Source organism: Diorhabda carinulata, chromosome 2 (genome assembly GCF_026250575.1).
Source record: "Diorhabda carinulata isolate Delta chromosome 2, icDioCari1.1, whole genome shotgun sequence".
NCBI classification, from domain to species: domain Eukaryota; kingdom Metazoa; phylum Arthropoda; class Insecta; order Coleoptera; family Chrysomelidae; genus Diorhabda; species Diorhabda carinulata.
In genome coordinates, this window is record NC_079461.1 from 21,804,417 (window position 1) to 21,819,174 (window position 14,758).

Genomic DNA, 14,758 nt, shown 5'->3' on the forward strand with positions numbered 1-14,758 from the left:
AAAAATAATCATTTTCACGTGCAAATCATTACCTTTGGTACATAAAGAAGAGAAAATAAACATTAAGGATTTAGAAGGGAGTACATAATCAATTCCAATGAAATTAACGTCAATAGTGTCCTAAATAAGAAGAAATTGCTAAAAAAACGTCCATATCAACCAAGATTTGTTAAAATTTTCTTGATCTATTGATTATGATGCGAATATTTGCCAAAAATCACAAAACAATCACAAAACTTTGGCTTTTACTCGAAGACAAACATGGGACAAAAAATTAGATGGTTTCAAAAAGGAATTCATGATCATTAAGATTATAAAAATGATATTTAGTTGTTTTTTATCATGAAATGAGTTTGTGGCAATCAGAAGCATTCCCAAAATCAACAATCAATTTGAACATAATTAATTCTAATGAAACTAAAGTCAATAGTTTCCTAAATAAGAAGAAATTGCTAAAAAAGACGACCTAGATTTTTTAAAATTTCCTCAATCTATTGATTATGATGCAAATATTTGCCGAAAAATCACAAAACTTTGGCTTTTATTCGAAAATAAATATGGGACAAACAATTAGATCGTTTAAAAAATGAATTCATGATCATCAAGATTGTAAAATTGACATTTAGTCGATTCTTATCATGAAATAAATTTGTGGTAATCAGAAGCATTCCCAAAATAAACAATCATCTTAAGCATAATTGTTTCCAATGAATTAACGTCTTCATAAAAATCGCAGTAGAATTTTTGGTGGAATTGTTAGGTGCGAAGTAATCATATAAAGTTTTGGAGATGGAAAACGTGACCAAAAACCAAAATCCAATATAATCGAGGTGTTCCAATTTCTCATATTAACTGGATAGCGTAGGTCAGTTTTCTCTTTTGTTTAAAACGATATTAAAAAAAATAATTTAATGTGTTTTTCGTGAATTTATACATCATTTATTAACTTTCGATTTTGTTTATTAGAACTGAAATGACAATGGAAAATTTCGTTTTCATTGGCTATTAAATAAATTTGTGAAAATCACTAATATTCAAAATTGAATATTGAACAAATGATTAGATCGTTTCGAAGAACTCATAGATGTTAATATTGTTAAAATATTCGTGAAATTAATGAAATTAATCACTATAAGGCCTAAAAGCATCATTTAATTTCGCAAATGATTAAATCTGATAATTTAAATTTCGACAAGAACCCAGGTTATAGAAAATAATTATTTATTTCACTCTAGTTTCATATTAATTTACTGTGTCTGATACATTTGTTGAAAATTGAGAAATTTTAAACGAAATTAAACATTGGACAAATGATTCTATGACTTTAAAGGAGAATTTATGATCAGTATTATTGTTAAAGTGTTAGTGAATCGATATTTAATATGAAATAAGTTTATGGCAATCAGTATCATTTCCAAAATCAAATTAACGTCGATAATTTCCAAAATAAGAAAAAATTGCTGTAAAAATCGTTTATATTTTTTTTATTTATTGATCAAAATGCAATAATTTGCCAAAAAATCAAAAACACTTCCGAATTTACCCGAAAGAAACATTAGACAAACAATTAGATCGTTTCAAAAAAGAATTCATGATCATTCATATTGTAAATGTGATATTTAGTCGATCTTTATCATGAAATAAGTTTGTGGCAATCAGAAGCATTTCCAAAATTAACAATTATCCTAAATATAATTAATTTCAATAAAACTAACGTCAATAATTTCCTAAATCTGAAGAAATTGCTGTAAAAATCGTTTAGTATTATTATTCATCTCATGCATAATCAATTCTATTGAGATTAACGTCAATAATAATATAAATAAGAGAAAAATTGTTTTGGAAATTGTTCATATCGGCCTAGAATTGTTGAAATATTGTTAATTCACTCACAATAATCAAATGATTTAATAAAAGTTGAAAAAATTTAGGTTATACTCAAAAATTAAACATCAGACAAACAATTAGATCGTTTCAAAGAAGAATTTATGATCATTAATATTGTAAAATAACAAAATCATTCCCAATAATTTCTTAAAAAAGAAGAATTTATTATGAAGATCGTCCGAATCGGTCTAGAATTGTTGAAATATTGTTATTATTTTCACAATAATCGAATTATTCACTAAAAATTATAGAATTTTGGATTTTGAGCGAAATTAAACATTGGACAAACAGTTAGTTCGTTCAAAAGGAGAATTAATAATCATTAATGTTTTAAAATTGAATATTTAACTTGATATATGATTAAATCCAATGAAATAAACGTATACCGTCTCCCAAATAAAATAAATTTGTTATTAAAATTTTTTCTCGTTAAAATATTGTTTATGAACCAATTGTAGTCTTGTTATATACAAATTAAACATTAACAAACGATTAGTACTTTTAAATTGTTTGTGATATGATATTCATAAATTTGAGGTCCAAAATAAGCTTTTAACTTTTATAAGTAAGTCTTTCCATCACTATAATTTAATATTATCTGATAAACTGAATTAAATTACTTTCATCAACCTTGTAAAAGAAGTTACCACTCTCGATGGATATTATAAATATGTGTTCATATATGATTCCGCCTGTTTCTAATACGCAGACCAACTCATAAATTATTACTCCGAGGTAGCAATTAATTCTATGATTCATTTCTTAATTTTACAAGGAAAACGAAGGCGTATAGAAATAGTTTTCTAAATAGTTGCAAAATTCGTTTCGCATTCATAAATTACACTATTTTCTCAGCTGCCAGTCTTCCTGACTTAGTGTACACAATCTATACAATAAATCTTTCAAGTTTGAAGAAGTTGTTTGGTATTTGTTTGGCAGCCATCAATACTGAACGTTTCCATGGACTTAGCCCAACCAATATAAAAGCTGAACTAGATTCTATTCTTGGTGAGACTGATCCTTCGTTATCAACAGTGGAATATCGAGGAGCATAGTTTAAACGAGACTGTACGAATTGAGATGATCAACAACTCACTGGTTGACCAAATGAGGTCACAACTCGGAAATGTTGAAGAACATGTACAAAACTAGCAGACGTAGTAGGCATTTCATATTAACTTAAAATTGGACATGGATGCCGCGTTTGTTCCCAATAAAACAAAAGAAGATGCTTCCATTAAAAGTTTGCATACAAATAAAGTCCATGGAACCATCACTTCACACCCAAAACAATGAAATGAAATCGAAGAACCGGCTTCAGAGAAGGTAAAGACTATTACATCTGCAGGTAATATCATAGCGTCGGTTTTCATTGATTTCCATTGATTATCTTGAAAAAGGAAAAACTATCAGAAGCGAATATTATGTGAAATGTTTGGTTAGGTTAGGTTAGGTTGCAATGTTTGGGCGAGGAAAATAAGCAGAACGCATGCACCCTATTCGCCAGATTTAGCCCCTGCAATTTTTTTTCACAAGAGCAGTACTTCAAAGTGGGTTTAATTAATTATTTCATCCAATCTATGACTATTTATACAGAAATTTCGTCGAATGTGGAGGAGATTTTACTACAGAAATTTTAAAATGAAAATTCTGCTTAATGAATCAAAATAGGAAAAAATATGCTCGTTATACTAATGTAGATGTGATCTTTTATCGCTGTTGCCAATTAAATTCATTTCATTACTTATTTATAATTGATAATGAGCTTAACGACAAAAAAAGTGTGGGAATATTTTTGTAGATTTTAACGGAATTATTGCACGCACTGAATTCCAATTACCATGAGAATTTTATTAAGAAAAAATGAGATTTAGATCATAATTATGAGTTTCACTATCGTTTCATATATTAGTGAGGTAATTTTTAAATTTCGTCATTAATATTAGCAAAATTGAGCACTTGGGTATTTCAATTTCTCATTTTTCGGAAAATCAGAGAATAAGTTTCGCGATTTTATTCATGTTCATGACTGTCAATGAAGAAAGTGATGATAAGAAATTGGATATTATGTTCAAATATCAATTTTTTGAAATATTCTACATCGAAGCTTCGGCTTCCCAGCCCTTATCACACATTTTTTTACTCAATATCACCCACAACTCTTCAATAGGGAGAGTTTGGGGAGTATTTGGGGGATCGGTATCATACAAATGATATATCGTAAGCCTCAATACAATCTCTGGTTATTCTGAAGCTCCTAAAATATTATTTCCTCATTGGGATGATTTGTATTAATAAATTCAATCAATTTTGAAAGCTATGGCATACCAGACCAAAATTTAATCCTCAAATTTCTTTTTGGACGTCAATGGGATAATTTTCTATGTCATCTATGCAGAATCCATCATTGTCGTTAATTTAGAAGAGTTAATCTTCGAGTTAAAGTTCCTAATTTGTCTTCACCTTATTCTACCAATCGATTTTACTGATTATTAGTCAAAATTTTAGACAGCACACTTTTTGGAATGTTTGAACATGATAGTACATCACTTATTTTCATATAAAAGGTCAAAACTACAATATGATCTGCTATTTAAATGTATTCACAATTTCAGTTTTTGACATATATGCTTATTTTTTGGATATCTAGCTTGTAGTACATAACCATGTTTAAATTTGACAAAAATTAAAATGTTAGTCATTCATCTCAAATTGAGATATTAGTTATTTAGAATTGAATTGTAGCCAACAAATTTTTTCGAAAACTTTTGCTAGATACGTTATTTGAAGAAACCTCATGGAAGAGGATTTCTATGATGGGAATGTGATCCAATTACTTAGAAGATGTTTTGTTATCTGATATCAGCACAATTACACTTCATAGTCATTTCAATCGTGAAAATTACCGCTAAATGATATCGTAGGTCCTTATTCCATTGATGGTAACTTGAATGAAGGTAAGAACTGCTTTAAAATAATATGCTGATTTCGACAAACTCATTACCTGATCCGGAATACCTGCAAGTTCCTTAAAAAATAGTATGGTTCAAGCAATATTAATTATGATGCAAAGATTTGCCAAAAAATCACAAAATTTTGGCTTTTACTCGAAAATAAACATTGGACAAACAATTAGATCGTTTCAAAAAGGAATTCATGATCATTAAGATTGTAAAAGTGATAGTATCATGAAATAAGCGTGGCAATCAGAAGCATTCCCAAAATTAACATTTATCCCAAATACAATTAATTTCAATAAAAATAACGTCAATAATTTCCTAAATCTTAAGAAATTGATGTAAAAATCCTTCATATCGACATAGATTTGCTGGAATATTCTTAATTTATTGATTATGATCAAAGATTTGGCAAAAAATCACGAAATTTTGACATTTACTAGTAAATAAACATGGGACAAATAATTAGATAGTTTCAAAGAGGATTCTATGATCATGAATATTGTAAAAGTATCATAGCATAAGTTCCCGGCAATCAGAATAATTCCCAGAATTAACATTTATTTCATACATAATCAATTCTCTTGAGATTAATATATAATAACCTAAATAAGAAAAAAATTGTTTTGAAAATTGTTCATATCGGTCTAGAATTGTTGAAATATTGTTAATTTGCTCTCAATAAACAAGTGATTTAATAAAAATTGAAGAAATTTGGGTTTTTCTCAAAATTAAACATGTTAATTGTGAAAATTGCCGTTAAATTATATCGTAGGTACTTATTCAATTGATGGTAACTTGAATGAAGATAAATATTTAGAACTACTCCAAAATATTATACCGATTTCAAGAAATTCATATCCTGATCCGGAATACCTACAAGCTCCTTCGAAAATAATATGTTTCAAGCAAAATGGACTATTGCTTTATTTCCAAATCAAAGTCTGAGAGTATTGATCTAAGTTTATGTAAAATGGCCAACAGATTACCTGATCTGACGCTATTAGACCTCTTTTTGTGGAGATATGTCAAAAATATTGTATGCTGTGATGTTTTCTGTATTTATTCACATTTTTTCTATTCGTGAGGCGATTTAATAAACACCGTCTCTCACGTTCTTAATTAATTTACACATTATACACTTCACTAATTCATTCTATTCACTACGACTATTTATTTAGAATTAAACAACTCCTTATATATACTAAATAGAATTCTACTAACTTCTAGAACAAAACAAAAAGAAACACAACTTTCCTAGAAATTATTTTAAAGAAATACTGTAAATAAACCGCCTGCAATGTTAAAGACCCATTTTTCGAACTTGTTCGTAATAATATACGTTTGAAGATAAATATAGGATATTGTACATGAACTTTACTTAAAAATAAAAAAAAAATAATAGACAACGAATATATTCAGTAATATATATTTCCACGTCCCAGCATCACGGGTGGTCAAAAACGTAGGAGTCTCATTAGGTAAATTTCCTAGAAAACTTCATCTACCCTTGTATGTAAGTCGTTTAGAAAAAACTGTCGGCTTTACCTATATCGCATAGATAAATCTTCTCAGCGAGCTTATAGTGCCTAACATTGTTTTTCTGTTCAGGAGATTGAAGCACTTACCTCACCTGTGAGAAAATCAAAATTTCAAATCTATCACACGCGGCGTAATGTTCCGATAAGATCTATGCATAGGATACAAGTTTTAGGGTAGGTTTAGGTAAACAAAGGAAATGGCAGGTAGCCGGGGTGGATTATAGGGTTGGTTGTGTGTATTTTGTCAATTTAACTTTCACAAATAATATATTTGATTGCCATTTACATTATTTTATTCAGAAAATATTAATTTATTTTCTAACCCGGCTCGAAGGACCATTAAAACTTCAATAATAGTGAGAAATAGAAGAATATTTTAATAAATATGGAAATTAGATCCTAAAGAAAACCGTCGCAATTCAAAAAAAAACCTAAATTCAAATCTATTTGTCAAGAAAAAGGTATAAAACAGAATATATAGTTCAAAAAAATAGGGTCGCAGTATCATTGATAAAGATTAATAATAAAAAATATTTTCACGTATTTCAATTAATATCTTTATTGAAACCTAAAAAATGTTTTTACGAAAAAATCGAGCACAAAAAGACATAGGAGTGCCTATTAATTGATATTCTGCAGGCGACTTCAATCTTCATGAGCAACATCTACCTGTCAAGTAAGTCTTGCAGATATTGCTCTAGGTGGGATGATGTTAAGCAACTCGCAAGAACATCTGCCGTGGTAGTATCGATACAACAGGTCTCCTACAACTTATTTCTATGCTCTAAGCTGCCCAAGGTCATCTTTGAATCGCCTATAAGTCTTCTGTATGGAGTGGAGAATCTATTCTTGGGAGCCTAGCTCCAAATGCAACTATACTCCAAGGATGAACGCATGTAGGCCTTGTAGAGGATTAGAAGCTGTTGCGGTGTATATAGTTATTTAGTCTTAAAGAGGGATACAAATTTTTGTAAGAATACCTTAGCTAATTCGGTCACGATACTATAAAGACATATTACTACTAATTTTAGCTACAGACAAGCAAATTTGCGGTGTTTTATATGCAAGCAGCTTCAAATTCTAAGCTGCAGTGCCAGCCTGTATTAGACTCAATTAAATTGGTTCCAGCCCTACTCTAGCTTATTTTCAAGATCGGTAAAATCACAGGGAGCCAATTCTGGTGAAAACGTTTCGTGTTTTGGTAAAAAACAAGTCAAAATCATGCTGGAATGTAACATCGTTTTAATCCCTAAGTTGTCTACCAACAAATCTAATCACGGCTCATTTTTCAACCCCCATTTGGTATTTTTAGTACAATTACAACGTCATATTCATAAATCCACGTTTCGTGACCACTTATGAAGCGTTTGATGAATGTAGTCTTCAGCTATGTTGTTTTTGTGAAAGATTTAGATATTTGGGTACAAGTCTAGTATCGATACACTTCAAACTCGAAATATCAACTATTCTCGGTTACTTCAGAATTGAGATTCATTTTTATTGTTACCAACAAGTCCACGACATCGTGCGAAAAACCGATACTGTTCGGTTATAATGGAAGAGTTCAAAGTGCGTGACGGTTTTTATATTTCTTTTTCACAAACAATTGAAATTTTCTTCTACTTGAACCGGCCCTGTTATTACATATTATACTTGACGAACCCATATTACCACACAAATATTAATTGAAATAAGTCGGAAAACATCGATATATTATTTGGTGTCTCATCCCGCTGCGTTTTTGAATCTAAACGCGTCCATAATTAAACATTTACAATATTTTTTTTTTCAAAAGCGTATTGGTCATCGACGTAGGAGTATTTTTTTAATAAGAGATTTTGTCGTTAATTGCCGTTTGTTACTAATTGAACATTCAGTAGGTTGTAAACTAATCTGAGTGTTGAGAAATTTTGAATGAGATACGATACACCAGACATGATTATTACCCATCGGTTAATACCGTTTTATTTTCCGAACGTAATTTAACTTTTGGGCGTTAGAATTGATATAAATGAGAAAGTTTTAAAAATATATTGATTACAAATTTAATAATTATTCCCACGACATAATTATGAAACTTGATATTCGTGTATAAACATAAAAAAGTCAATTTACATCAATTAAGAAGTGAATAATTTGAAGAAAAGATTATTAAGAACGAGGAAACTGATAATTGAACTCTAGCAATCATTAATTCTGTCATTGTCATCGTCGTATCCTCGGGTCCAAGTGCATTTTTACCTGTAGCTGAGTGCCTTGGTTCGTGCCATTACAAGGTGAAACTAGATGCTGGACGTGTGCTGAAGCGGTTCAACTGAAACACAGACAGGTGAAAGAAACGACAATCGTCCATTTCCAATTGCGTTTGGCCTCAAAGTCTTCCTCAAATCTCTACTCTTGAGTGTCATGGTTTAGTTCAATTTCCGTTCCAGGGGCAGCCAGCAACCCAAGAAGAACAGCCTGCTGTCTACGACGCTAGATTCAGGCTACCTCAAAGACGATATCCAATGAAGATATTTCGTTCAATCTTCATATTATCGATGCAGATCTTTTGTGTCTAAAGTTATTGTAGCATTCCTGAATCTAATCAATCATTCTGTCACTGTCATATTATTATTAATCGATTTGGTTTGGATAGGTTAGGTTAGGTTAGGTTTCAACAAGTACCTGATCAGCGTCCAATCGTTAAGAGTATTTGGCAACAATATGTTCACATGAAGATGATTTTTACTAAAACTTAAAATTTTTTGAGTGCAAGCTTTAAAAATATATTGTAATTCTACAATCGTTTTCTTCGTGTTAATAAAAATAATTGGTATAACTACTATAATCCGAAGAATCTAGGAAACTAATTGTGAGACCTCAAAATTTTCTACTTAATTAGCGCCGCACCTTGATGAAATGTCAGTAGTTGTAAATCCGTCAAGGTATCAGGAAATGTCCAATTTGTAATAATTCGTGTTTTTTTTTTATTAAGCACACTAAGCATTTATTTTGGATGGATTTACGATGTAAATTAATTCAGTTCAACAAAAAACTGTCTTCGTGGCGTTTCTAAATACAAATTATATCAAAAATAATGGATTGAAAAATTCGTAAACACATAGATGGCGCCACTATTAACAAATTGATTCATATAAAAGACTAATTCAGCATTTTGAATAGATCTACTTTGGTTAATATGAGAAAATAAAATAGGAATAAGGATTTCCGTATGATACAAAACATGTTTTTTATTGAAATAATATTATTAAATAAATCCAGGATTGACTTGATAATTCAGACTTTGCCTCAACAAAGTCATCTGTTAAGAATTGTGGTTATGTCATCGTAAAATGAAGCTTATTGAAATAGCTGAGATCATAAAGATATTAGCAATATAGTGAATTTATATTTGGATATACGAGTGCTGTTAAAAAATAACAATGAATTAATTAATCTAAGCAATGTTTGGAGCTGTTCGATCTGAATAAGACTCAATAATTTCACACCAATATCCAATTGACAGTTGACACGTGACGAACCACCTCTAAACGTTGACGCTAAAGATTAATCGTACTATGAAAACGGTATTAAAAATTTTTGTGACCGCTCTAACCTTTACATCGTCTACAGAAGCAACTAGATTGAAGTATAGAATCAAAATCTATCTAAAGAAAAGATTTTTCCTATTATAGTCTACGATATTTTGAAATCAAAGATCGATTTGTCCATCTTTGATCTTCCAGAACTACATGCGGTGGCACTCTCGTAGATAATTATCAAAATAATAGGCGTGAAAATAATAATATAGAAGATTTTTAATATACCTTGATATATCTGAGCAGTTTTTCAGCTTGAACGCAAAATTCTCCTTCGAACTTCTGCAGGCAACCATGATATTCACATACGAGTACGTCACGTGCTTGCCTGATCAAACATTTTCGGGAATGTTCGTAATTTCTGTACAAATTCCCGAAATATTTGTCAACCAAAGTTTCCACGTCACTTTTTATCTGAAACAAATAAATCGAAATTATAATTCAAGCTAGATAATAAGTAAGTACTGTTTGGATAACCATCTTGCTTTAGAAACTATTGATTATGCAGCTATTCATATATCCGACCCTCTTGAAACTATAATTTTTCATACATATACGAAGTTTATTGTCATTCTATTAAATATACAAAAAAATTAGCTACTTAATGTTAAAAGAGAACGTGTAATCTCTAGTTAAACATTAGTATACAAATTCTCAATACAAGTTTCAAATCGGAAGGCTTGAATTTAGTTCCTATTAAAGAGCTAAAACATGATCTAATCTTCTACTTGGCAGCATAGCGTATAAGACAAAGATTTTTCCAAAATTTTTTGGTATATCTTTTTCGTTACAGGATTGAATTTATATTTTTCGTTTACGAATATATTAGAAATTTAATTGATTGATTGATATAATCAGGAAAAACTAAAAAAAAAAATAATAATTTTTATGTAATTAGCTGAGACAACACTATAGTTGACAGTTGGTAAATCTTGTTTTGACATTTTTGACAGTTTAGATACGTTCTGAAGTGCGAAATATTTAACAAAACCACTTCAATATCAATGTATCACTTTACTTTATAAGAACATGTGACGAACATGTTTTTTTTCAATAAACAAGTATATGTTACGTTGTTGACAGTTGGTATATCTGTCGCTATAATGTTTTGACATTTTTGATGGTATAGGTACGTTCTGAAGTGCGAAATATTGAGCATAACCTCATTAATATCAAATTTTTACTTTATAAGGTCATATGAAGTATATTTTTTTATAAACGATTATATTTTAAGTTGTTCACAGTTTGTATATATGTCATTGAAATATTTTGACATTTCTGGCAATATAAGTACGTTCTCAAGTGCGAAATGTTGACCTTAACCTCATTTATATCAATTTATTACCTCACGTCATAATATCATATGAAGTAACATTTTTTTATAAACAAGTATTTTTTAATTTCTTGACAGTTGGTATATCTGTCGCTATAATGCTTTGACATTTTTGACAATATAAAAACGTTCCAAAGTGTAAAATGTTAATCTAAGTCTAATTTGATTTGTAGACAGTTAAAACATCTACCACTATCCCGCTTGGACATTTTGACAAATTATTACTTTAATTTCTTATTTCTTGGACCTTTTGACCTATAAGATCATTTGAAGTAAAACTTTTTGTTGATCGTACCCTCATTTATATCAATCTATCATCTTACTTTATAAAATCATGTGAAGTAACTGTTTTTTTTTTCTATAAACAAGTATATTTTAATTTATTGACAGTTGGTATATCTGTGTTTTGAAATTTTTGACAGTATAGATACGTTCTGACGTGCGAAATATTGATTATGATTATAACCTCGTTAATACCAATTTATTACTTTGCTTTGAAAAATAAGGAGAAGTAACAGTTTTTTTTGATAAACAAATGTATTTTGAATAATATATCCATCGTTATGTCAAACGGTTATTAAAATTTATTTAGTATTTTCATAATATGGAGGTTAGTGGGTTATACCAGACGCGTGAATACCATAAAGGTGTCGTTTAGGTATGTGGGTAAGAAGAAGACATTGTTTCGTCTTTTACGACTCTTTTAAATAATTAATTAAGCTTTAGTATGAAATTTTATTTATTACCGGATGATAAACGAAACGAAGAATGAAGAATTAGTCATTCTAACAGTGTTTTTATTGAAACGTTTGACAGGTTGTTCCAACAATGAGATAATAACACGAAATTTTTATTTATTTGTTTAGCGTTGAAAGAGAACATTTATCATTACGGACAACAATGAGCATTATGTTTGGATTGATGAAATGAACATCCATCGCCTTAAATTAATACAAAAATTCGAAACCAACAACCTAGATAGATATTCACCCACATTAGGTGGGCTGAGAATTTCGTATATTGGCATATAGATGGTGCTAGTACTATTAAATCAATATGATTTTCAATTAGCCCTTATCTTCAAAAGACACGTGTATAATTTGATAGTGTAGCCAAAGCAACAATTTTTATTTTCGAAAAATAATTATGACCAGTGTTTCAAGCCGTTGCAACTCAATAAACCCGAATTTTTGTATTGATATCTGACCATAGATGAAACATGGCTCTTTCATTTCACACAAGAGTCCAATCAATAGTCAATCAAGTCGACTACACGTGATAAACCGACTCCAAAGCGTTGAAAGACTCTAAAGTTAGCGTTCAAGGTTATGGCATTTGCATTTTGGTATGCGCCTGGTATAAAATTCATCAATTATATCAAAAAACAGGTTCTTAGCAACTTATCCTGATCTCAGACTACTACGAGCACTTGTTCGAGATCAATTTAGAATCGATTCGGAATCAGTTGGTAATTTAGGATCACTGTAGTGCGCATGCTTGGTTATAAACTTATTTAGGATCTTAGGATTAGTTTATCTATCAATCGTGTCGTTTCTCGTTCATTTTGAATTTCATTTTACTACAAACAACAACTTAATAACAAAGAACACGTGAAAAAACCAGCTGTGATCCGCAAACTATTAATACAAATTCAGAACTCAGTATTATACTTATCATAACCTAAAAATCGAGTGTGATGTTTTTGAGTATTCGATTTATTTATAATTATTTTGTAGATATTAAATAATTGATGCATTCCAGGAGCTCTTGAGTCACACCTATGGAGATTGGCCACATGGCATAGCTACGAAAATGAAACACAACAGATGCAAAACGCATCGGTCATCGACAGCTGATTATGAACAATACTCCTACGTATACGTACCTAAATTAGTTAATTTATGGACAAAGACAGGACCGTCGTCAAAACTAATTAAAATCATATACGTGGAATATACAAAAAGTAAACTGAAACATTTAATGATATTCAAATTATTCCAATTCTATCAAGAGAATTATTTTATTCTTGCTCTTTTTTTTTGGAAAACTTTGACGTTCCAATATCTTCAAATCTGTCATAGTAAAAGTGATATTTCTAGGAGCAACTAAGAGCGATAATTTTGTAAAAAGTGGTGTGATAAATTTGGGCACACGTCTGGAGAAAAAACTATGACACATATAGGTAACTGCGACTTAGATATAGGACGTTCATCCCGGTCGTTTTCCTTTTTATTTTTTACTTTTTTACTCGGTTCCAAATATGGTCTCTTTCACGTTGGAACCTTTGTAAGTGTGAAGAGATAACCCGTCACCGATAACATGATCTACATGGGGCTGATGTTCGACAGAATTATCATTATTGTTAAACTGGCACCACCTGTGATATGCATCCAATGAAAACTGACATTAGTATTCCTTTTATAGACCTTGTTGTTGATTTTTATTCCATTGCAATATATCTGGGCTTCCCATGGGAGCTAGATGTCGTGTTGAACCTGTGACCTCATTAGCATTCAGTAGTCAAACATGTATTTAGTCAGATTTAGCTTTTAGAAGCTCGATCTCTTCTACAAGTAGTTCATATTTGCTTTGCCTATGAACCAGGAGTAGATAGCCAAGCAAGAACTGAAAAACTCCTCGAGTTTAGATTAGAATCCACTGAAATATATATAGAAGCTGCCAAATTAACATTTAGTTTAGTGGGAAATGTTTTCATTTGATTTTTTGATAAACAAGGATACCGATAACTACCTGTGTCAACTAGTCCTTCAGTAAATGCTACAGTTTTCGAAAGGTGAGCAGGAGATGCAGCAGGAATCGTGTCGGTTAAAACTACTGAAGTTTCTTTGATCTTCGACAGTAATAAAACTTCCGAAAGGCGGCAGCAGTTGCGAGCTCGTATTCGAATGGTACTTGAGGTAACATTAGAATTATGTGAGTTAGAAATAGCAGCATTGATTTAAAAAAAGAGAAAAACTTTTAGTCTTGATATACAGATGCTTCGAGGTCTTAATGGCATCTTCGTAGCTTCAATAATCAAATATAGTTGAGCTAACTCAATTGATAAGATATTAAGTTTGTTTTGAGAGCTTTTCACTTCGGTATTCTCAAAGAAATTATCGAAAATGCGTAGAATCATACTCTATATACAGGTGTTGTAGTTCTAATAGTTTTTCCATGTTAATCGGTTTATTAAATTGCAATAAACACCCTCGGCATTAAAAGCTTTCATAAACTGAGAACTAAATTACTAATATACCTGACGGCAACATTGAAAAAAAAGTTTTTGATTATGTATTAAGTTCAAAATCTATATAATAACCTGATAATTTCTTTCTATTTTCATATCACTGTCTAATAAATTATAAAGTGACATTTTATACTTTTCCTATTCATAATTGAGCAAGTGCACGAAGAAGATGTGCATAAAATAATAGACGAACGTCTTTTATAACTTCC

General features: G+C 30.4%; 1 protein-coding gene across 3 annotated transcripts in view; it reads right to left on the reverse strand.

Moving 5' to 3' along the window:
- LOC130903791 (uncharacterized) overlaps nucleotides 1-14,758 on the reverse strand; it is a 173,555-nt gene that overhangs the window by 105,318 nt on the left and 53,479 nt on the right. For all 3 annotated transcript variants that reach the window (XM_057816117.1, XM_057816118.1, XM_057816119.1), the window contains one exon: nucleotides 10,195-10,380. In XM_057816117.1, the coding sequence (XP_057672100.1) occupies nucleotides 10,195-10,380 (186 nt within the window). The remainder of the gene's footprint in view (nucleotides 1-10,194; nucleotides 10,381-14,758) is intronic.